This window comes from Streptopelia decaocto (genome assembly GCF_964273445.1).
Source record: "Streptopelia decaocto genome assembly, chromosome: 1".
NCBI classification, from domain to species: Eukaryota; Metazoa; Chordata; class Aves; order Columbiformes; family Columbidae; genus Streptopelia; species Streptopelia decaocto.
The window spans coordinates 198155352-198179246 of record NC_138663.1 but is presented as its reverse complement, the minus strand read 5'-3'; the positions used below and the strand labels follow the sequence as shown (position 1 = coordinate 198179246).

The window sequence follows — 23895 nt, the reverse complement described above, 5'->3', positions numbered from 1 at the left end:
TATTTTTACAACTTCTTATTTGTAGTTTGTTTGCCTTGTGGTCAGATTTTTCTTTTCCCAGTGTTTTCAGTCCTAACCACATATTTATTTGTTTCTACCATCAGCTTTTTTTCATAATTTACATATTTTTTGCATTTTATTTACTTACATAAGACAAGAGTATTGATAAAATGGCTTTAAATTCTGAAATTACAGCATGTCTGAAAATTCCTTGATGTGAAAAGGTTGCTGAGAATATGGTGTTATAAAAATTATTATTATGGTATTATAAAATTATTTAAAAATATGTCAAGAAAATTACTTTTTTTTTTTTTTTAATAGATGAGGGCCTGTAGTCAGGCTGAGTTTGAGTTCTGCAAAGTTACTGTGACATAATATTAAACACTGAATTTGATAATGGTTATAATGATGTGTTAAGAAACAGCCAATATGGATTTGTCAAGAACAAATTATATTAGATTTAATTTTTTTTTCTTTGGAAGTGTGAGTGGCCTAGTGGAAAGAAAGGCATATTAAGCTTTTGTTAATGACTCCGGACTGCAAGAGGTCACAATCACTGCAGAGCACAGAATGAGAATCCAAAAGTATCAGTACATTGGAGAAATGGTTTGCAACGAGTAGCACAAAATTCAGCAAAATGCAGAGCACTATACTTATGAAAGATCAAATTTACAGATAGAATAAAGGGAAATAAGTGATTAAACAGCATTTTTCCCCAGAAAAATACTGCTGTTACAGAAAATGGAATACCATGTCCAGCTATGGGTCCTGTACTATAAGATGTAAAAAGCAGTAGAGACGACAACAAGAAAACTAAGTAGAAGATTCAAAATCATTATTTCTAAGGAAAAGTTGAAGAGATTTGGTTGCTCTTGCCTCAAGAACAGAAGCCTGATCTAATTATGAACTGAGTAATGAAATAGGTCATTCTGAAGATCTAAATTTTGGAATTTACTCACTGGACATTTTTAAAGACTGGGCTGATAAGATCTGGTCTTGTCTGAGGGCAAAAGAAGAGCCTGAAAGACATGCAGGTTTGAATTCCTTTTGATCACAGTATTTTGATTCTTTTTGGAAAAGATTTTTTTTTTTTTTTTTAAATCTGAAAATTACATCAGTGACATTCAAATATACAGAATAATATAGCATCCTTTCCCTAACATACTTCCTTCCCAGAAGGACTTTTGTTGTATGCTGTGTAGTCTCTTTAAACATCATGTGTATGAGAAAGACATTTCATCTGTCTTTGAACATTTCAGTGACTGGCTACATTTCATACATGTCAAATGTACGAATCAGACTATATTGGCTGTGTACACTGGCAATGCAATATAATATTTATATCCTTTAGTGCAAGATCAGATCAGTGCTGACAGTACACTCACCTTGTCTACCATACTTTTAGTTGTTGGCTTTGTGAATGGTTATAAGAAAGAAAATATTTGAATATTTATCACTGTAATTAAATCTGAACAAAGACAAATATATGATTGGTAGCATTGTGTTGCAGGCAAATGAGCAGTAGATACAGAGCCCCCAAAGCAGAAAAGAAGCAATTTCGTTGCTAGTTGATAAATCGACAATATCTGTTTGCTCTATGTGGGTGCATTACAATGTAACAAATAAATTACCTTCATTAAATATTTTATTGGAGGATTAATGAGCACTGATAATAAGCCACAGCAGCACAAAGAAATACACCAAAATTATTTATCTGGTTGTGGTGAGAGGCTGGAGGAACAACCCCTAGTTATCATTCATCTTAGCTAAAAAGAAGCCATCCTCCCAAATGTGGTCTCCATCATTAGAGTGTGCCATATATTGCACCTTTATTCTGTGGTTGGTACACAGAATATCCAAACAGCAAATGTGATGATAAAGTTTAAAACTGGGTTTGAGATAAGCTAAGGTTTTCTACTTTCAACAGATCACATATTTTTTCCAATACTTACTTTTGTTAAAACAAAGTATTTCTGAATGGTAAGGCAAAGCCATCATGTGAATTTAATGGTTTATAGCTATGTATAGTAAATTCAGACTGTAACCTTGAGTACACCTTATGCTGTTTATTTTTTTATTATTTTTTTTTTTTTTTTAAAAAAAGAAACTCTTCCGAGTTGCTAAAACTCCCAGATTCTCTCAGATCTTGGCTGCCATCAGGCATCAGTACTATTTATTCATCAAGTACTGCCATCTTGTGGAATTGGGGTAATCAGAGAAAATCTGAAACAAAGGAGGAGAAATACGTTTTCCCAACAGGATACTGGAGAGGATGGAATAATATATGACCCACTGCATCACAGAAATAAGGCAGAAAACAGACTTCTTTCTTGTACATACACAGAAGTGCAATTATGGGATGTGCATCTGCATGCTTTGCCCTTGAAGATGCAATACTTAACCATTGCGTGGACTGTACTCCTCAAGGAGTCTGAATGGCAACTTTCTTGTTACATCTTCATTAGCCACCTGAACTACCCCTTAGCTGACAGGACTGATGAAAAGGCTGTCCAGAAACTGCATGTTAAAAGAATGAAACAAGCAATTTTTCAGGAGAAAAGCCTTGAAGCAAATCTGGGAAATATTCAGGCACTTACAAACACAGGAGTGAATATGTGGTGCTATCTGTATGCCTCCAGCACAGCTCTCCTCAGAATACTTAAGGGGTTATTTCTTACTGACAATGACAGAAAGACTTTTGCATTACCGTAGTACAGACATTTTCTGCATCAGAATGGTATCTCCAAAAGCACTAATAAAAATGTTGGTATGTCAGTATTCCAGCTTCATCCATTATGAGAGGTACGTCACATTGTGACAGTTTAGGAATTATTGTTGTGAAACAGAAAAATAGATCTACAGAAATAATTTAAGAAATTACCATAAACAAAATTTCACACCATATATTCCTTTTGGCAGAAGATAGATGCTCTCTTCTCACTATTTTATCACCATCTGACCCAGATTTTCACCTACACAGCCCACTAAAAAGCACTTAATAAAACACAGAAACAAATTGAACATTGGAAGGCTTTCCAGATGACCTTCAGAAAACAGATAAAAAAACTCCTTGGAGACATTTTTCTGTAAACAAGGATGGCCATTCATAAAAGTAAATACCAGTTTTATGGTTACCAAAACGACTTAAATAATTTTAAAACCCAGACTTCGCATGTAAGAGAACCTATCAGCAGGACAGTCCTCCAGCCCATGCCACAGGAGAATGCCAATTTACAACTGCTTCTCTAATTCATAATTTCTCCATCTTTTCACTCTCTGTGAAGCTTTCTTTTTGTGTTGGCAGTCAACTGTAATTTCCAGGAAGGGCTCTGCATCATCTTTGTAGTTTTGTCATAGGTGTTACATTTAGAAAAAAATAGATGGGCATTAAAATAAAAAATAAACTCAGTACATATTTTGTAAAGATACTCTAAACTGCAGTACTCACAGTTTCCTATTTTCATTTAAACTTTTTTACCCTATTGAAAGCCAAATGAGTACAGCATGGAGAAATCTTTTATTCAGTATTTTCTCAAAAGGAGATGACTTCAGATGGTTCATATCTAGAATAATTACTTCCTGATTTTACAGTTGTAGTTGCTTGATTTGTATTTTGGTAGCACTGACTTTTAGTTTCAAATTGTCTTGAAGCTCATCATTATTGACTTGTCAGGCTTGAGATGCACCTCTGGAGTTTAGCCTCCCATTAAAAAAGTTAGTACCATGATGCTTGTGCTTTGTACTTAGCCAAATGATACTGATTCTAAAATCTTTTAACCTAAGCTATTATAGGAAAATACAGGCTTGAAGTTCACTAACAACTGCAGTGAGCTGTGTTCAAATAGGCCTAGTGTCATCTGTTTGATCTTAGGATTCTTGTTCTGAAATTCAGAAAGTTCACTCAGCAGTTTACCATTTTGTAAGGCTGGGATTTCAGATAATATTTAAATGCAAGCCTCTCTTCTTGTAGCTTACATGTGCTCTTGTGCTGTACTTCTGTGAGACTTGTGGCATGTAACTATATTGACTGTTGGTTTGGAGTATATTACTGTGCGTGTACTATAGATGACAGACTTCTCTATAGATAGACAACAACGTTTTACATGTTGATTCTCCATCATTCTCCGTTTATTAGTTATTTTTATATGTCACTACAATCATTTGGGTATCCTCTTATACATGATACAGCCAGAAGAAAAAAAAAAAATAATAACAATAATAAAAAAAATCCTCAGGTTTTGTATTAGGAGAACCTTCATGAGGAACTCTGTGCTTTAAGAAACCTAAATTTTAATTTTACTGGCATACAAACTGGGAACATTCAGAGCCTTAGAATATGAACAACAATGCATGTTTCATCCTCTACCATGGCTGCAAAATTAGAAGAGTGACACATTTGTACAATAGATCAATGTCAAGGTACACCCATTTTCCCATAATTGAAGTAATTTTCTTGAGACCCTTTTGTTCACTTCTTCAAGATCATCCATCAATTTCTGTCAGCTAAAAACTGCTGGGTCCCCAGATCCCAAGCCAGCTGTGGTTGTTTCTGACTGTTCTGCATAGCGTGCATTGGAAATTGTAGAGTTTTCCAAAGATATTTCCACTGAAGCCTATGAATACTGTACGGATGTAACCCTCAAAATTATATTTATGAGTCTGCTGAACTCATTAAACAGGCCTAATCAGAGAGAAACTTCATAAAGTGTGTAAGGAGCTTCTCACCTGCAAAGAAAGTTCAGAATTCCAGATCAATTCCAGATCTGAGCCTTCAAATTGAAAGTTTTCAGATATTTGAAAGTGTGTTCCCAAGGTTTTGCTTTTTAAAAATGAAAAATAGAAATAATTCCTTCTATTTCAGTGCACTAACAATGATTGAGAAGTAAACTGTTAGCACTTCTGTCTGTGTCTTGAAGTTTGGGCTCCTGGCTGGAATATAGATGCTGTAGGTATGCACAAACAAAAATATTAACTGCAGTTTAACAGCATAGAGGAATTGAGTATTAGGTTTGCCAATAATTCTGTTACTTTTTTCTCAGTATCCTATCCCAGTACCCATTCCTTCTTCACTCCATTTTAAACAGGAAAAATCATTTAGAAGGGGACAAAATAACAGTATACTCCCTGGATTCAGCACCAGAAAGACTAAATACTCTGTTTCCTTCAAGATACAAAAAATCTATTTCCTGAAATCTGTTCCTTAGGAGTAGTTGTAATTAATACATGAATAATTACCTGTGGGTGGTTTTGGGGTACAAATGGAGAAAATTCTATTCTACATGGACTACCAATGAACCCACAATGATGACTATTTTAAATTTGGTTTGAACTACTTTTAAGGCAGAATAATTAGTGAGACTGATTGCTTTCCATTTGAATTGGTAACTGGTGTCTCCAATTAAAGCCTATGCATTTTCCTTGAACTTGCATGTTCATCATCACTTTGTAGAATGTTATGCTGCCATGAATCATTTCTGCCAGATATGACATCATAGCAAAACGTGGCAACGAAATTTTCAGAGAGAAATATTTTGGCTACTTAGCATTTTACCTGAAACATAACAGAAGAGGGAGGAAATTCTGAACACTTGGACAGAAAGCTCTGTGATCCCTGAACTTCTCAGGGTCCCTTGTAGCCCCTCAGAATTACAATTGGATCTGAAAAAAGAGTTTAAGCAAAACGTCAATGTGTGCAGCATAATGCCCTGTTTGGGAGAGGTCTTCCCTTACTGTCAGTTAAATATGTTTAGTCCTTTAACAGAGCATTTTTATATTAATACCATCGTTTTTACATAAGAAAATTTTAATCTGACTTTAAAACTAGACTGAACTTCTTTAAAATTAATCCGGAGCATCCTGCATCTCTACATCACTGCTTGCATGCATGTTGGCTTATGTTGGTTAAAAAAACTGGTCATTGTGCTTTTCCATTCCTTTCTGATCAAAATGTCAGGGAGTGGTACAACAGAGTATAGAAAGGAGATATCAGTAGCAAGTTCTAATGCTTTCTAGACAGTTAAAGTCAAACTGCACACCTGACTATGCTAGGATGTTAATATGTTTCACATTTCTTGTACCATGAACAGCTATACCAGTTCCTCTCCTATCATTAGCAGAAAAGCACACAGAAAAAATTAAATTCTGAGGAGTTCTCTCTCACTCCTTTGGCCCTTTCCTTTTCCAGCTAACTTGGTATCAAGGAAACATTTTGACTGTAGTGGAGATAAAAGTATGAGACAAACAGACTGACATATGTGCAATTATTGTCCTTCATATCACTGCTGAAGCTGAGAGCCGTCACCTAAGAAATCTGAGTCTGAAAACTTGGGACTCACTATACTAATGAAGCAGTTTGCGTCTTGGAGCAGTAGCAGGGATTTTGTATACCTGACCTAGCTTTGGATTTTCTTATTTTGGAGTCAGTTCTTTAAAGGCCTTCACAGGGGGAGATTACAGAAGAAATTGCTTTACAGCTAATGTGCCAGTTTAAGTAGTGTAGAATTTTTTTTTTTTTCTCAAGTGTGAAGACAAAATGAAACAGTGGAAGATAAGACTGAAAGGAGAGCGACATGCAGAAAAGCATAAGGTTAAGGCTTTAATGTCTCAATTGTTGGAGCTCCACATGAATAATTCCCTGAAAGGAATTCCCTGCTAAATGAGAATCTCATTAGCTTTACTGATACCTCCAATTTAGAGGCATTAATGCATCTAGGTTTTTAATAACTTGTGATATAATCTCATACAGGAAAATAGGAAATGATATTTTTTCTCAAGCAATTATTATAAGGGGAAAAAATGTATACTTTTCAGGTGAACTGAATGATTTGTGGGATAAAACTGAGAACCAAGGCAGTGGTTTTAATTACCATTTTTTAATTACCATTTTTTAAAAAATAACTTTGATTAGTATTGATCCATCAGATTATGGGGCAAAGCAGTTGGTAGCTTTGGTTTAAAGGATTATTCATTGATCATAGCAATTTAAGCTGCATGTAGGAAGCGTTCTGAGATTCTTCAGTAAAGCAGAAATAGAAGATAGCAGTCTAGTGTGGTAATCTTACCTGTGAGGTAGGTTGAACAGTTACTAGAACCTCCTGATTTTAAAAACAGACGTTCAGATGGAAAAGTCATCCCTGGCTCTATAGAATGCATTTTGCTACAGTTCACTGAAATTTTGAACAAGTAAAGAAAAGAGTGCTTTATATATTATTTCTGGATTGACATGAAACATTAGAAAAGGGAATTATGTAATACTTCATGGGTGACTTCTGAGTCTGTTGAATTTTCTCAAACTAAATCTGTCCTGTGGATTCAATACTTACGTTGCTTCCAAAATTTCAAGGAAAGATAAAGAATTATTCTCTTCATTTCTAAAACATACAAACAAAACAAACAAACAATCAGTTTAAAAACCTTTAGCCTTTGTTTTTTTCTAGATTATTTAAAAAAAAATCATGAACATTTATTCAGCATAACCAATAACATTACACAATATTGTTTCCATAATTGCTTTCTTTTATTTTTTCTGTTTTCTTTCAGAGATCATCTATAGCTGGGTATTTAATGAATTCCCATCTTTTGTGGCAGAAGACAGCAGACGCTTTATCTCTCAGGAGACAGGCAATCTCTACATCTCCAAGGTGCAAACATCTGATGTTGGCAGCTATATATGCCTAGTGAAAAACACAGTGACAAATGCCAGAGTTTTGAGTCCTCCTACACCTCTGACACTGCGAAATGATGGTAAGAAAACAATTATTTCTGGGTACCACATAGAAGCAGAAACACTAAGCCAAAAGTACTCTAGCTAATTTAAGAACCATGATTTTATTGTTTTTCAACATATTTTATTGTTTTTCAACGTATTGATACTGCAGCGATCATGGAAGGAAAGGTGTTCAAGGAGACAGTATCATTTAAAACATCTGACAGTTGTGAGAATATTTAGATGTCTGAAGACTGAGGTGCAATCTGAAACCTCCTGATGTATTTTATTTAGGGTAGTTACTCCTTCTTGCTATTCTTGTGCTCCGCCACTGATAGAGAGAAGCAAATCTCCTTTCTCAGTAATGTGTTTCTTTAGGGCGCAGTTCAGTTGCCTCAATGCAAGAGGCCACTACCACACTGAGAAACCCTCAGGAATCCAAAACATCCACAGGGGCCTGGCAAATATCGCACAGCATGTGCAGAACAGCAGCAGGATGCCAGGAGATGGACATTCACACATCTCAGATGACACAAGGCACACATGGTTAGGCAACTGAGCAGATGTATTGCTCAAAACTTTACCTGTTGCTTTACGAAAGACCGTTACACTTCCAGGCTCCAATTCAATGCACTGATTAAGTACCACCAGGAGCACAATAGATTTGATTAAAATGATAGTTACCCAGGTAGTTTTGAATTTCATCAACACATATAACTGTAGTATTTTTTTATGTAAATAAGTACCTAAATTGTATTATCAAAAAGTGGCTTAGGATTTTTTCACAAAAGTTCAAAATAAAACACCTTCCAATAATATTTCTTATGGAGCAGTACGACACTTTCAGTATAAATTATATGTAACTCTGATTCTGTTGGAACACTTGCCTATAGAGGCAACTGTGTTATTTGCTCTTTTGCAGCAAAAATATTCATATTTATTGCATTATATTGCTTTTTGTTTTGTTTTCTGTCAAAATAATGTTATTTTTTAGAATAATAAGTAATGATTCCATAAGTGCCTGTATTTTCCTTTTTTTCCAAGATGTTCCACATTTAATTATGCTTTCTAGTTCTTCAGAAATGCATTTCAGCAATTCAGCATAAGTGAATCCATACTTTATATAAATCAGAGAGAGAGAATGAGAGATGAAAAGAATCCAAGGCTTTTGTCTTGCTTATAGCTTTTTCTAGAACTAAGACTAGTCCTGTGTTGTATAAGCATTACAAAAGCCAGACTTAAACACAAATGACTTAGTTTAGCAGATTAAGTTAAAAAAATGTACTCACAGATTAGAATGGAATTAATTAAATGTTTATTCATCATAACAAGTTGACATTTCTGTCTGCACAGTCTGCAGACTGCAGCAAAAAAAGCTGTGTGTTTTACTGTATCATTTCCTATTTTCTTTTTGGGTTTAGTACCTATGCTAATTATTCAGTTTCAGGTGTTTAATTTTACTGAATTAACATAACAGACCTGATCTTTTCAATGTCAACTTTTGAAAATAAAAAAACCCCAAACATTGTCTGTTTTTTAATCAGCTTGAACTCTGGCTAAAAAAGAATTTTATTGTCATGTTTATTATTCATATCTTGCTCTATTGTTTCTTTATGACATTTCTTCATGCTCTTATTGGGTTCCAGCTTTGTGCAGAAATTCAACAAATTAATTTTCCATATCATACTAACGGTACATAGGCACACAATACAGTATAAGAAATGGAGAGAGTAAATAAAGATAAATGCGGTGGTCTACATCACTAAGCTTAGAAATAAAATCTGTGAAGGAAAACTGCACAGATTTTCTCAAATGTCAAGTGGGTAGTATGTACCAGCCTCAAGCAAATTTGTGTTTCATGGCTGGCTGTCATGCGACTGTGATAATCCAACCTTCTGAACTGTGCTGGAGTATTGGGGAGGCATTTGCACATAGATGAACAATTCAACAATTTTCCAATTCATTTTTTCACATGCATGGATTTCTACCAGGCTTCCATGCCTTAATTTTTATCTGTTGGGATTTCTGAAAAGCCCCTTTGTTGTAATGGAATTCTTCAGTACATCTTAGTAAATTGTTTGCTTTCTTGTATGACTGAGCAAGTTTCTCAATGAAGAGACTCAGTCTTTTTACCTACCCTTGCAGTCTCCAAGAACCTACCTTTAAAAAATACTCAGTAAAATTCTGGTTGCTAAATCATATTTATTATTTAGGACATATACAGTTTAAAAGCTATCTACAATCACTATTAAAATATTCCATTAATGATATTGTACTTTTCCTTTTTAATATAAATTGTTTTAGGCTACATTGCGTTATCCACTGACAAATGTTAAAGGGCAATTTAAAATATGTGTACATTATACTCAGAAACATGGGATAATACAGCTGCTTAAAAGAGATGCTCATTAGACTTAGAGGAAAATAAAATTATTTGTGGAGGAAGAAACATCTGAGGATGGACATTAACAAGGAAGTGAGATTAAGAATAGCATTAAACAAAACATCCATGTACCTGAAAATTTTCTTGAAACTATGCTGCTGAGTTCTATGATTTTGAAAATGGTTTTGTAAGCTTTTTGGTTATAAAATGAATTTAATAATTTTCAACATTTCAAATATTTGCTTAAGTTTAAACACCACACAGCTTTCTGAGTTCTAATGGTTAGCATCACAAATAACGTTATCCTTCTCAGTCAGCACATTTGTCAGAAACCGTAGGAAGAGCTTGTCATTTTAAACAGCTTTTCCAAATGACACTTTATAAATAAAACAATTTATATAGTCTGTATTCTCAAAAATATTCCATTTGATATATTTATCATCATGCTCAAATTTTGATGTATAAATAGTACCTGTTCCAAAGGGACTGGACAGTTTGTGATGAAAAACATTCCTATGACAACATTGGTCTCTATTTATCTATGAGGAAGAAACAGAATAATATTAAGGCTTTCTGTCAAACTTCGTAAGAATGTAGAAACTTCCTGGGCTTTCATTAATCTTTTATTTCTTTTGCGATGTGTCCCAAAGGGTAACTTAGGTCCTGGCTATGAAGCAAATTAAATAAAAACATCAAGAAATCCTTCAATGGATTCTGAATAAGTGAATAGCTCATTTATTCAGATGTCCTTGACAATCAGTCATTTCATACAATTCAATTTTACTTCAAGCTGGGTTATAAAAACACTCTAAAATTCCATCCGAGGAGAGAAAAATTTTAGCAGAAAAGAAAATGCATTTTATTAACTGCCTTTATAATGCATTAGAAACTTTGAGGAGTTATTTAATAATTGTTTGCAAATAATAAACAAGGTTGTTAAAACAGATCTTTGCAGGCTTGGATGCTGATTTGGTGCAGTAAATTATCTTGACTAATAAAAACAACAGAAAGCCTCTTCAAATTTAGGAAATAGAAACCTAGGGAGTATAAAACATGATGCTTGATAGCAGAAGACAGTTATTTCAAGTTCACACATTTTCATCCCAGTTTCTCTTCCTTTATTTATCTTTTTATTTATCTTAGAAGATGTTAACTTTATTACTGTACAGGAGAGAATTAAGTAACTCTTCATTTTGTCTCTGTGTAGTTACTGCCTAGTGGCTTTGTGATAGTGAAATTACCAGAAAAAAAAAAAGGACAACCTTTACAATTTCAGACATCAGAGAATACTTTCTGATGTGTTCCATTAGAGCAAATTAGTTTACATCTCAATAGAGATCAGTGTATCTGACCAGATATATTCTCATGTAACTGGATGACCTTGACCTTCCAATTTTTTTCCATGTCATCATATTTCTGTGAATGGAATCTTGTCTATCCTAATTCTGTTGATTCTATTGATTAATTCAATGTGGTTAATAGTCTCACATAATGATACAATTTATAGTTATCAAGGTATTAAGGATGTTAAGTTCTGTTTTTCCATGATGGAATGTGTTCTGCATGTGCTTATTCAGGTTGAACTCTGGGACATGTTGTTTGAACATCACAGGGTTATCTAAAGACTTCTTTCCAAACATTAAGAAAAGTTTGGTAGAAGTCATAATAATTTCTCCAATGGTGGAAATTAAGCAATAAAAAGGGCCAGTATAGGACAATAAGTTAATAAATAATACATTGAAATAAAGTAAAATCAACAGTTTCACAGACATAGACTATTTCCATCCCTGAACAATACTGATAGTTAACTGACTGATAATTGACATTAGAAAGATTTGCTTAAAGATTAACCTTAATGTTTATGATGTGACAGTTTTCCCCTTCCAGAAATGCACAGATTTTTTTTCCTACTTGCATTACATCTTGAAACTATGCTGCTGAGTTCTATGATTTTGAAAACAGCACACAAAAGTTCAAAGACACTATTTATAAAAGATTTAGCCTACAAAAAAAGTGCAGAGAAATCCTGAGATGGTCCTTTGATTGTATAAAAAGGTTGAACCCGGGGGATTGTCTCAAGAGGAGAAACTGGGAAAGGTTTGGAAAAAATTAGGTTCCACTGTTCAATGTAGAACAAGAACTCTTACACTGTGAAACAGTTTGCTTTGAGTTTAGTTTACTTGAGCTCTGTTAAGATAACCCTATTCAAGGAGTTTTAATTTCTGAGTTTTCCCACTAGTTGATAAAAACACTGTCTGCGGAAATGAAGTCATTGCTTTTTTTAATTAGCTAAAGTAATTTAAGATTCTAGACATGTATCATCTTGCACATCTTCTGTACTCATGTTTTCTTGTTTTGTTTCTCCTCCTGATGATTTATGAAACTACTACACAAAGGAAAGTGTTAATTGATCCATATGCAGAGTATACAAAGCATAAAATAAATGAAATGGAGAAAAAATGTTCCTATAAAACCAGCTCAGGATTAGGAATGACATTGCATTGAACTGTAGCTATTAAGATTTTGGACAGAAGTGTGTCAGTTGTATTTTAATTAATTGTGACTAAATTAAAATTTGTACAAATTGATAATGAAAATAACCTATACTGTTGTGCATGGTTTCAGATTGTTGAGAATGGTCATACAAAATGTTCTGTATCTCACTGTCTCAAGATCTGAGATACAAAGTCACAAGTGACTGCTTGCTTTGCAATCATGAGCTACATATATATTCATAAAATGTTCAAATAAGAATGACTTGTCAGTTTGGTGTTCTTGTCAATATACTGAAATAATTTGATTATGAACAGCAGGAATTTTGCTTTGGGTTAGGACTGCAGTAAGTTTATAACAAGAATGATTTGTTGCTATCGGGTCTAAAAAATGGGTATTTCAATAGCTGTTGTTAATGGAGGAGAAATGTTACTGTTAGTTTGATCTTTCTTATTGAGGAAATAATAGGTACTTGTATTTGCATGGTTGTATCAGAAGTCTCAACTGAAAAAAAACATTTCTCATTTAGGAAGATCTTTCCAGTTAATTAGATAACAATAAATATTAGAGCAACACTACTTTGTGTCCTAATTGATCAGAACCAAATGAAAAATTCCTCTCTGGACACTGCAACAATTTGCACACTGTTAGTACCTATCTGGAAAGGGGATATTTGTTTTCATTCTGTAAAAGAACAGTGCAGGTTGCAAGAAAAATGGAGATTAAGGTCATATTTGAAGTACAAATAATTATGTCATTTAATATAGGAGAAATGAGGTTATTTGAGAACTGTGAACATGCCATCAGGAAGATAATTAGAAACCTCATGAAAATTAGATCCTCCTCCTAATCATTTAGATTAAATAATATTTTTCAGGTTTCTGAATAACTTTTGTGAGCCTGACCTGGATGAACAGCAGGTAATTGGAAAAGAGGAACAATAAACATTGCCGAGCGATGCATAAAAGAAATCTGCCATAGATTTCTTGTGCCAATTTCAGCACAATCTCCACCTCTGTAAAAGCAAAATGCAACAACAAAAAACAATAGTTCTTTGGCTCTATGTTGACTCATATTCTTAGGGCTTTTAAGCAACATGGCATGTTGTCTAGTGTAGTGGAGTCCTGATTTTTCTTTATGAGTATGGCTGCTCAGAAAAATTACCTATATACATAGCAATTTAGTCATAGTTCAGGTTATCATTTATCCATACAACTCTAGATATACAAATCTTCATACTGGAATGTTGTACACAAGCCATTCAGATGGCCTCATTCATCTTTGAATGCCCAAAGGATGAAGTTTTGTTTCATCCAGTGCCAGATGTTCCGGGTTTAACAGAAGAGCTTAGATGCTAAATTACATATATGTGAAAAATTTGATTAATTGAAGGCTTGATTATGACTCACTAAAGACTCATCTACACAGAGGGTCAGTAATCTTGGTCATAGTTACTGTCTGATGTTTTCAAACCCAGGTAGACAGAGATCTCTGCAGCCCAAACTGTAGACTAGAAATTTTGGGTCCTTGTTTAAAGAATTAGAGAAAATACCACTGCTCTGCTCATTGCTTATTCTGAGCTTACCTCACTTTTTTTGTATCCTTAGGGTTTGGCCCCAGCTTGCTTCAGTCATAATAAAACCACTTATAATTGAAGTGCTTTTAGTTGTATATGCTGTTTAAGAGAGAGAGAAAGCTCTCATGTTTGTATGTCATTTATTGGTTATAAATAACTAATTTTTTTAGAAAATATGTCAAGATAGGAAACCTATTTTTAGAAAGAGCTTTCCAGACAGAGTTCAGCGAGTAGCTGCTGGACTAGTAAAATGAACTATAATATGAAGATGGATATTAAATTGGAAGAGGAAGGCTTTGTTTTAACTTTAGTTAAACAATTTGCTTTGGTTGCATGCAACCACATTCTACATTTATACTTCCATACATGAACATCTTATCCCCTAGCTGTAAACTACGGAAGAGTTTGCTCTCTGAGTAACATATGAAAATATTGTTAGTACTTTAGTGTTCAGTACATTGCAGAATGCAATTTCACATGAGTGTTTTTAGGGCTTCTAAAATGATAAATTTATAGCTCAAAACTTGGCTATGAGATCTCTAAGTGGAAGGAATATTGTGGACAGCTATCATAAGACAACCGTTCCTACAGAAATTTTTAGAGATTTATAGCATGGAATCATAGAATGTCCTGAGTTGGAAGGGACCCACAAGGATCATGGAGTCCAACTCCTGTCCCTGCACAGGACAACCCCACAGTTCACACCGTGTGTCTGAGGGTGTTGTCCAGTCTCTTCTTGAACACTGTCAGGCTTGGGGCTGTGACACCTCCCTGGGGAGCCTGTTCCAGTGTCCAGCACCCTCTGGGTGAAGAACCTTTTCCTAATGTCCAACCTAAACCTCCCCTGGCACATCTTCCTGCTGTTCCCTTGGGTCCTATGACAGGTCACAGAGAGAAAAGGTGAGTACCTGCCCCTCCTCCTCAGTCTCCTCCAGGCTGAAAAAACCCAGTGACTTCAGCTGCTCCTCATACAGCTTCCCCTCCAAACCCTTCACCAACTTTGTAGTCCTCTTCTAGACACTCTCCAGTAGCTTTATATCCTTTTTATCCTGTGGTGCCCAGAACTGCACACAGTGCTCCAGGTGAGGCCGCACCAGTGCAGAGCAGAGCAGGACAACCACCTCCCTCACCCGGCTGGCAGTGCTGGGAAGGTTGGCGCTCTTGCCTGCCAGGGACACTGTTGGCTCATGTTCAACTTGCCGTGGACCAGAACCCCCAGATCCCTCTGTGTGGAGCTGCTGTCCAGTATCTTGTCCCCCAGTCTGTGTGTACAGACAGGGTTGCCACGTCCCAAGTGCAAAATCCTGCGCTTGCCCTTGTTAAACTTCATGTGGTTGATGATTGACCAGTTCTCCAATTTGTTCAGATCCCTCTTGTCATGGTTTAACCTGAGTTAGCAGTACAACCACAATAGCTTCTTGCTCACTCCTCCCCCACCCCCTACATAGGGGAGGGAAGCAAAAGAGAGGGGAGAAATTTGGATTGAGATAAACAGAGTTTAATAAAATACCAAAATATCAATATACTACTAGTAAATATATATACATATATATAATAAAATAGAAATAGAATATAAAATAAAATATATTCACTGCAATTTCTCACACTCACACTGAGCAGCCAGTCCCAGGAAGCAGCACCTAGTCCAAACAGCCAATTCCAGAGAGAGAAGAGAGGAAAAAGGCAGAAAAGCCAAACTAATGAAAGTCCTGAACAGAACTCCCCCGAACAGGTCTCCAAGCATGAAGGGAAGAGAACATGAGAGAGCGGAAGATCCCAGCTCTCCTTATATATGAAGCATGATGCTAACGGGATGGAATACTCAGTCTGGATACATCATACATCAGTCTGGTGTCAGTCAAGCTCTGCCCCATCTACTCCCCCACACACCTGTGGGTAGAGTGCTCAAAACATCCTTGGCTCCCAGACCAGAGCCATTAAAAACGTTAACTCTGTCCCAGGTTCTTATCTTCTTGTTCTCAAACTAAGTCCAAATAATGACTGTGCTGGCTATGAAAAAGAAAGGTTTCTAACTGCATGAAGAAAATTAACTCATTTTCAGTCAAACCAGCACACCTTTGCTCTCGAGAGCGTCAACAGCTTCTCCCAATTTGTGTCATTGACAAACTTACTTAGTATTCCATCAAGTCCTGTGTCCAAGTCATTTATGAAGACATTGAAGAGTGCTGGCCCTAAGATGGATCCCTGCAGAACCCCACTAGTGACTGGTTGCCAACCCAACATAACCCCATTTACTAGAACCCTTTGAGCCCGGCCCATCAGGCAGTCACTCACCCACTGCACTGTGTGTTTATCCAGCTGTGTGCTGGACATCTTGCCCAGGAGGATACTGTGAGAGACAGTATCGAAGGTTTTACTGAAATCCAAAAATCTCACATTGACTAGCAGGTGCTAGTCCTTCCATTTAGAATAAGATTAATGGCAAGTGAGTCAATAAATTCTTCCCAACGCATTGACAATTTCTGCTGCAGTCAGAATGCAATGGTAGGTATCATCATAATATTTGAATTAATTTGGTTTTTGCTGTGAATTTTCTGTCATTGTAAATGTATGTATTCAGAGATCTCTCTTCCAAATAACTACTTGGGGACATTTAATGATGCAGGTCTCCAGGGAAAATGCTAAATATTTGTTTGTCAGAAAAAGACCCACATGATGGACAACCTTAGTTTGCATCACAAATTATTGCAAGCAGAAGAAATTATACGTGAACATTCCTGCCATAGTTCCTTCATCGAAATTTTCTCAGGTTTGGATACATTCACACAGCAGATCATAATTATAATGTGGTAGGAATCTCAATTTCTGATCTGTGCAATTATCAGAAAAAATACTTATGCATCAGGCCAAGTTCATCACTACTCAGGAGGTTTCCCAGAAATTGAGAGGAACATCCAAACCAATAAAAATCCCCAGTATTTTTGTGATTAGTGCTCTATTCAGGCTTTAAGAGAACTGGATTAACATTCCTACACCATCTGATTAAGATCAAGGACTTCACCCAAAGCTCTCAGGCGAACACTTTTAATCACTGAGCTATGGGGGTTGTATCTTCTGCTAATAAAATAATGGCAAGTATAAATCTGTGCCTAATCTTTCTCCTGAACACAGGAAAACTTTGGCTTTCATTTTATCCCTAGCACTCTAATGATGTTTAGCCAGGAATCTGATATTCTTTTCTAGGTACTGTCTTAAAAACTTATCAGCCACTTATTCAAGTATTCCCTACAACCTTTTCCATTCAAAATTAGTTTCTGAAGTAAGTTAAAGAGCTATTACTTAAACAGTTCAAAACAAACCCAAATCATTTTAGCTGAAAGGGTTTAAGGACCCATTATGGAAGCTCATGCTCTTGGAAATTCCAGAGGGTAGTTAATATCTGGAAGACTAGTGGGACAGAATCATTAGCCTCTACACAGCTGGAGTAAGATGATGTGTCATGATTTCTCAGCAGTCTGATTTTCTTTTTCTCCATTAGGGCAAAAAGTGTTATTGTGTGGATATAGTCATAGACTCACAATGTTTCTACACTACACACCGAGTGACAGGCTAAATGGAGAGGTAGAACAGTCCTTTTCCAAGTGATAATAACTGATATTCTGTCTGTAGCTCTTTCAGTTGTGCTTAACTCACATCAGAAACTGTTCTTGGTACTTTATTCCATTCTCCATTTCCATTAAATGGCCCACAGGGGATAATATAAACAGTTTTAGCTATAGTAATATCTGAAAATGTTTTAAATTCTATTACGTTTATTCCTGTGGTATGTAAGCACATCACAATCAGTGTTTATCACATTATTGTGATTCAGTGAACACAGTTATCTCTATTTTTTGATGGAAAACTAAAATGCAGACAACAGTGTAGCTAAGAGTTCATAGACACTTTGGGTAGTGGAGATTTGACCACAAGTCACAGATTTGTAGTCAAGTCAAGGGAACAACTTGCTAAATGAAACCACTTATTAAAATTAAACATGATTTAATGAAGATTTTTCCTTACCTGAGCTGGAGAATATGTAATAATCACTCTGTGATAATTGCATTGTTGTAAAAAAAGTCTGAATGAGGGAATAGGAAAATAATCTCTTCTGTAAATACTGAGCTCTATTTTTGCCCATATGACCAACAAACCATTAATTCTAACAAGGTCAAGCTGTGCTTAATCCTCATATATGTTCAGTCATTTGAATCAGTATCTCTTTCAGTAATGTCAGGTATATAACAGAAGGGTTACTAGTGTTTCATCTTCACCCAGCCAGGGAAAGCCCTGGCTGGGCAGAAATGTGGACAGGTCTCCCTCTCATACACACTGAAAGGGCAGAGACTCAGAGACTGGGAAATGTAAGGCAGGGTGACTTGTTTCAGAATAAAGACCAGAGGTAAGATTTACTTAAATGAATAGGAAAGTTTGGCTTTTAACCCCTTTTTTATTCCCAGACAAAATTTCAAGTTCTGGTAAGTCAGATTTATCTTGAAGTGGTGTGTTTCATACTAATCACAAATTCAGCACTTTCATACCCAAATCTGAACACAGCTGAAGAGCACAGCTTGTGAAGTAGGGAGAGTAGTAAACTAACTAATTGGCCTAAGGAAGACTGAATTATTGGGTTCATCTCTGGGAAGGTAAAATATTGTCCAAGGGAGGTATTTTCATGGTAAGGCAGAGCACAGGAGCACTGAAAACTGCTCCCCGTTCCTCTATACTACTCAGACCACATGAGCTCCGTGATTTGTTAGCTGCTTGAAAATCGTATATTATGTTTTTATTCTGTGCTGATCAGTTTTATTTATTGATGTATTTCATGTTTGATAACTGGAAATAAAAAATGACTTGAGAGAATTTTTTACAGCCTTAACCAAACCTCTGAAAGAAAGTCATGTATATAAGTCTGAGAGAGATTGATTCTAGTGTACATAACTCAAGGTCTCAATATTTCTTAAAAGTTCAGGTTCCTTTTAGTACCTGATACAAATGCACAAAAATCTTGATGAAAATGCAGATGGTGATTGTTTTACCATTACCAACTCATAGTGACCAAAACAGAAACTGAGAATGATAAAGAGTCTGGAGGTAAAACAGCCACAGCAAAGCAATTATATTTTAATCTGGGAAGGTATGGCCTTGATGATTCCCTTGATGTCTATGCAACTGTAATGGCCTCCTTGGTCTCAAAAATCATAAATAATAAGGATGAAAAATATCCTTGTGCAATAATAGACTTTTGTTTCCTAATTTTCATAGGGAGGCCAAACAATTGCTCAGCAATTTTTCTACATTTTTTTTGCCAGTTGCTGCAGGCACTTTGCTTGCTAGTGTAACAATAACCCAAAAGAACAGGACGTGGTACAAAGCATTAGTAGAACAGTGTTTCATTAGGAATACAAAATGATGACATGACAAAGAACATTCAATACTTGTACAGACTGCACCTACTAAAGGGAGTTAATGTAAGTTAAAAACATACCATCTGAAAGATAATACTGTCCCTCAGATGTGATCATAAGTACTGTATTACTTTAAACGCAAGAAGAATTTAATCCTATTTTGGGTTTCATTTTTTATAGGTCTAAAAAAGCCAAATGTTTAACAGTATATGGCATTTGAACACAATGATTTTCAGGAATAGTGTCTTACACAAAACCAAAAAAACCTTTTTTAATTCATTGAATCACAAACCCTGTCAGCAAGTATGACACATATGTCAACATATGGCAGACATTTAAAAGGAAGATTTCAGAAGTATAAGGCTGCGTCATAAAACCTAAATGAACTATTTTCAGTAGTGTTCACTACAAGGGAACTTAGAAAGCTTCCCCTACCAGGACTGCAGTCTTGTAATTGACACTTCAATAGAAGACATTTTAGAAGAAATAAGTGACATTACAAATGCTCACAAATTCCCAAGGCCAAACTCCTATATGGAAGAAAGCAGGATGTACCATTTTCCTTCACCAGAAGGACTGCAGGTAGAAAAAGGTGTTTTTTGTAAAAAAGTGACCTCTAGGAACATCTGAGGAACTACAGATCAGTAGGTCTGACTTCTGTGTCAAGTGTTTTGATAGAAAATACATAGAAAAGTACAATTAGTAGGACTGTATTTATCACAGCTGTATCACATACAGCAATTTTACCATACTGTCATATATCATGAATGCAGCTTTTAAAGAGGGAAGTAATGCCTCAATCTGTACACAACTTTTCTGAAGAGTCTGAGAGAATATGAATAGGAATGGTCAAGGTAACACTGTGTACTTTCATTTCAAATAGCTCTTGACAGGGTCGCTCATCAAAGGCTGTCAAGGAAATTAAATTCTCAGAGGGGTTGAAGGACAGCCCCGTTTTGAATTAGCAACAGATTAAAAAATCCACCTGTTGGAGGGGTATCTGATCAGCCTGGAGAACTGGGAGATTGTCTGTTAAGCCACAGAATACCTTTCTGGGACTTCACCATTCAACATGTGAAATATCTGGAAAGGAAATGAACACAGAATTAGAAAAGCTTGTTAATATGAAATTATTAAGGACAGTTAAAATTAAACCTAACTGCCAAGAGCTACAGAAGGATATTGTGATAATAGAGTGGATAGGTGATAAATAATGTCACAAAGTGCAAATGTATATAATACCTAAACCCAAAAATCTAGTACCTTTATTAGACATTATCAGTAAAGACACACCATTGCGGATGAACATCAGCTCAAGTGCAAAAAGGTAAATGGACTAAAAGAAAAAAAAAAAAAATCTACAACTTCAATGCTGCTATGGGGTTCTCATCTTCCCATCTCAGAATGATAGAATGAAACCTGAAACAGTGCAACATGGTCACTAGGAATGATTGCAAGTATATAAGTATATTAAAGATTCATTGTAAGGACAGATTAATAGTCTGGGATTTTTCAGTCTGTAAAAGACAGCTAAAATGGGATATGACATATCTTATAAAATCATGAATGACCTAACTGAGATGAATTTGAAACTGGTATTCAGAATCACAAATAAAAAGGCCAAAAAACAGTAAATGTCACAAGGAGGGTAATTAAATTATGAAATTTACTGACATAATACAAGCCACTGGGAATATATTTTTATGACAGATTAGACTAGGAATGATTTCAGTCTAGGCTAGGGAAAATTTCGTCTACAATGTGGTCGATGCCGAGATTTTATTTCAATAACCACAATACAAAGGTTAATTTCCTTTTTTCTACCTAAAAGATATTTTTTCATCTTTAATGACAGAACTGATTCAGCATTTGCCTTTACATTCAAGGGGCAGTATTTCTCCATAAGTTCATAAATCAATGTCAAAATGTTGATTTAGTCACCTGGTCTAGTGGAAGGTGTCCCTGCTGATGGCAGGGGAATTTGAACTAGATCATCTTTAAGGTCCCTTCCAACCCAAAACACTTGATAATTCTACAATTCTGTTTTTGAGGAAAAATGTGTCACTGCTACTAGTACATGCAATACTTGCATGAGTATGTTTTTAAAAAGAAAGCTATTGCTATTTCTAAAGCTACATTATTTATGGAATTAAACTGTTTGAATTAAAAGCATTTTATGCTTTCTATTTCTGTTATTAGTACTTGATTAACATATCAGAAACATTTAGATTTTTTTAACTGAATTTAAGCCCCTAAAGACATGTTTAAATGCATATATGTTTAGACTTCTTCCCAGAACCAAGGTGCAGGAGCCTGTGGGACAGCAGGAGGAACAGGGCACAGCCCCACTGGAAATTCCTGAGTCCATGGGGAACATTTGAAGGGCTAGAAGTATATGTTTTACTATTTCAGCCTTTTTTTTTTTTTCTTTTTTTTCTCTTATATGCTGTGCATTGTTTTCCAGTCTACCTATGCCAGCTGCTCTCTTAGTTGCAGATCTCATATTCCTCTACTTCCATGTTCCTGGTTATGCTCCTTGCTTTTCTCTTTCTTGCATAAGATATCTTTTTTCTCTCTTTACCTCTCTTGTTCCTAGTTGTTTGCTCTAGAATTCTCTGGAGAACCTTGATTGATTTTTATTAAATTAGACTAGACTTGTTTTGTTGCTACTATGTCCACAAGTCAGATTTTATTCAGTTTTCCTCATCTAAAAATCCACATCATTCTTTCTTTGTTGAAGTTCCTGAGTATTGCTTATCCCAGTAGCCCACCTTCCATCTAACCAAACATAGCTGTTAGTCACATTATCCTCCTGACATTCTTATTATGACATTTCTTCTAAGTCACATCAAACACAAGCCTCTCACCTCACCTTATAAAACCTGTCTCCCTTCCCTGATCATTTCTCATTTCCTAAACTCTTGTAACTCTCCAAAGCTGTCAGTTACTCCACAGCAAATTCCACATAACTCTGTTGATTTCAAGATTTAGATTTTTTACATTCCTGATGTTTTCCTATTTGTATCCTACTATAATAAGCATGTTGTTTCAATAAAATTAATCATTTCCCAAATTAAGAAGTTCACTGAAAATGAAATAACTGAACTTTGTATGTGTCTGCAGATCTCTGTTTGTATCTGCATACGCAAATGCTCTTACATCATGTTTTCCTTGTTGAGCTTAGAAGGTCGTCAGTTGAACACAGCGTGATATGTTATTTGTTATAATTGTCACTGCATTAGTAAACAGAGCTTTGGTCTGTGAAAATACACACCCTTCTAAAATCGATTACCTGCTTTAGTCTTTCAAAATATAAATATTAACTTGAGAATTTTGAGAAAATAAATCCTTTTTCTTAAGCTCACTGTTGTGCTGCTGGCAACCCTGAAGAGCATTTTAGAATATGTACTGGACCTAAGCAGAGCACGTCAGATCAAAGGAGGCTATCTCCACCAATTCCTACATCTACCGCTGGCTGCCCAGCAAGCCGCAGGGTTTTTGTGTGATAATCTCAACAAATGGAAAACTGATGATATTTCATATTTTAAACATACCTTATTTTCCAGGTGTGATGGGGGAATATGAACCAAAAATTGAAGTCCATTTTCCCTACACAGTTACAGCTGCAAGGGGAACTACTGTTAAGATGGAGTGTTTTGCACTTGGCAAGTAAGTCCAGATTCTATCATAATTAGACACCATTGTTTATTAAGATGTGACATGCCTAATTTGTGGTTTCATTATTTTGTTGGATTTCATTTTCACAGACAATCCTTACTGCACACTCGAAGTAACCAATTGACTAAGTAGCCAATTATGAATTCCCTGCCCATGCATTTCTGTGGATAGTAATTCATTTGAGTTAAAATTATCTCTGTAAAAATGAAAAGTAATGTTCTTGTAAACAAAGAGGGGAACTTTTTAAATTGAAAATTTTACCAGACTTACCAATTTATTCACTGATACTATAAAACAGTAAATTAGAGTTTATTCTACCAAAAATTCATAGATGGAGAATAAATACGATTAGTAGTTTGGTTTTTTTTTTCCCCCCCAAATGCATAGTTTATAGATGAAGATAAGAGTGTAATATTTTAAACATGGCCTAACACAGTCTATGGCAATGACAATTCTCTAGTTTCTACCTGACCAAATAGCACTACTAAACTAGGTGTTTAGTATTTATGTCAAGGGGGTTTTTATGTTTACTGATAAATCAGTTTAGGGAGAGAAAGATTTTAGAAATACTTCTTTGCTACTTCATACAAATTAAGTAAGAAGTGAAATTACATCTATACACTATTCAGATTACAGAATATAGAATGAAATT

General features: G+C 35.4%; 1 protein-coding gene across 2 annotated transcripts in view; it reads left to right on the top strand.

Annotated features, from left to right (window-relative positions):
- Positions 1-23895, top strand: part of CNTN5 (contactin 5) — a gene marked incomplete at both ends in the record, with an annotated part of 350824 nt that overhangs the window by 175323 nt on the left and 151606 nt on the right. For both annotated transcript variants that reach the window (XM_082053237.1, XM_082053236.1), the window contains 2 exons: positions 7540-7743; positions 23132-23234. In XM_082053237.1, the coding sequence (XP_081909363.1) occupies positions 7540-7743; positions 23132-23234 (307 nt within the window). The remainder of the gene's footprint in view (positions 1-7539; positions 7744-23131; positions 23235-23895) is intronic.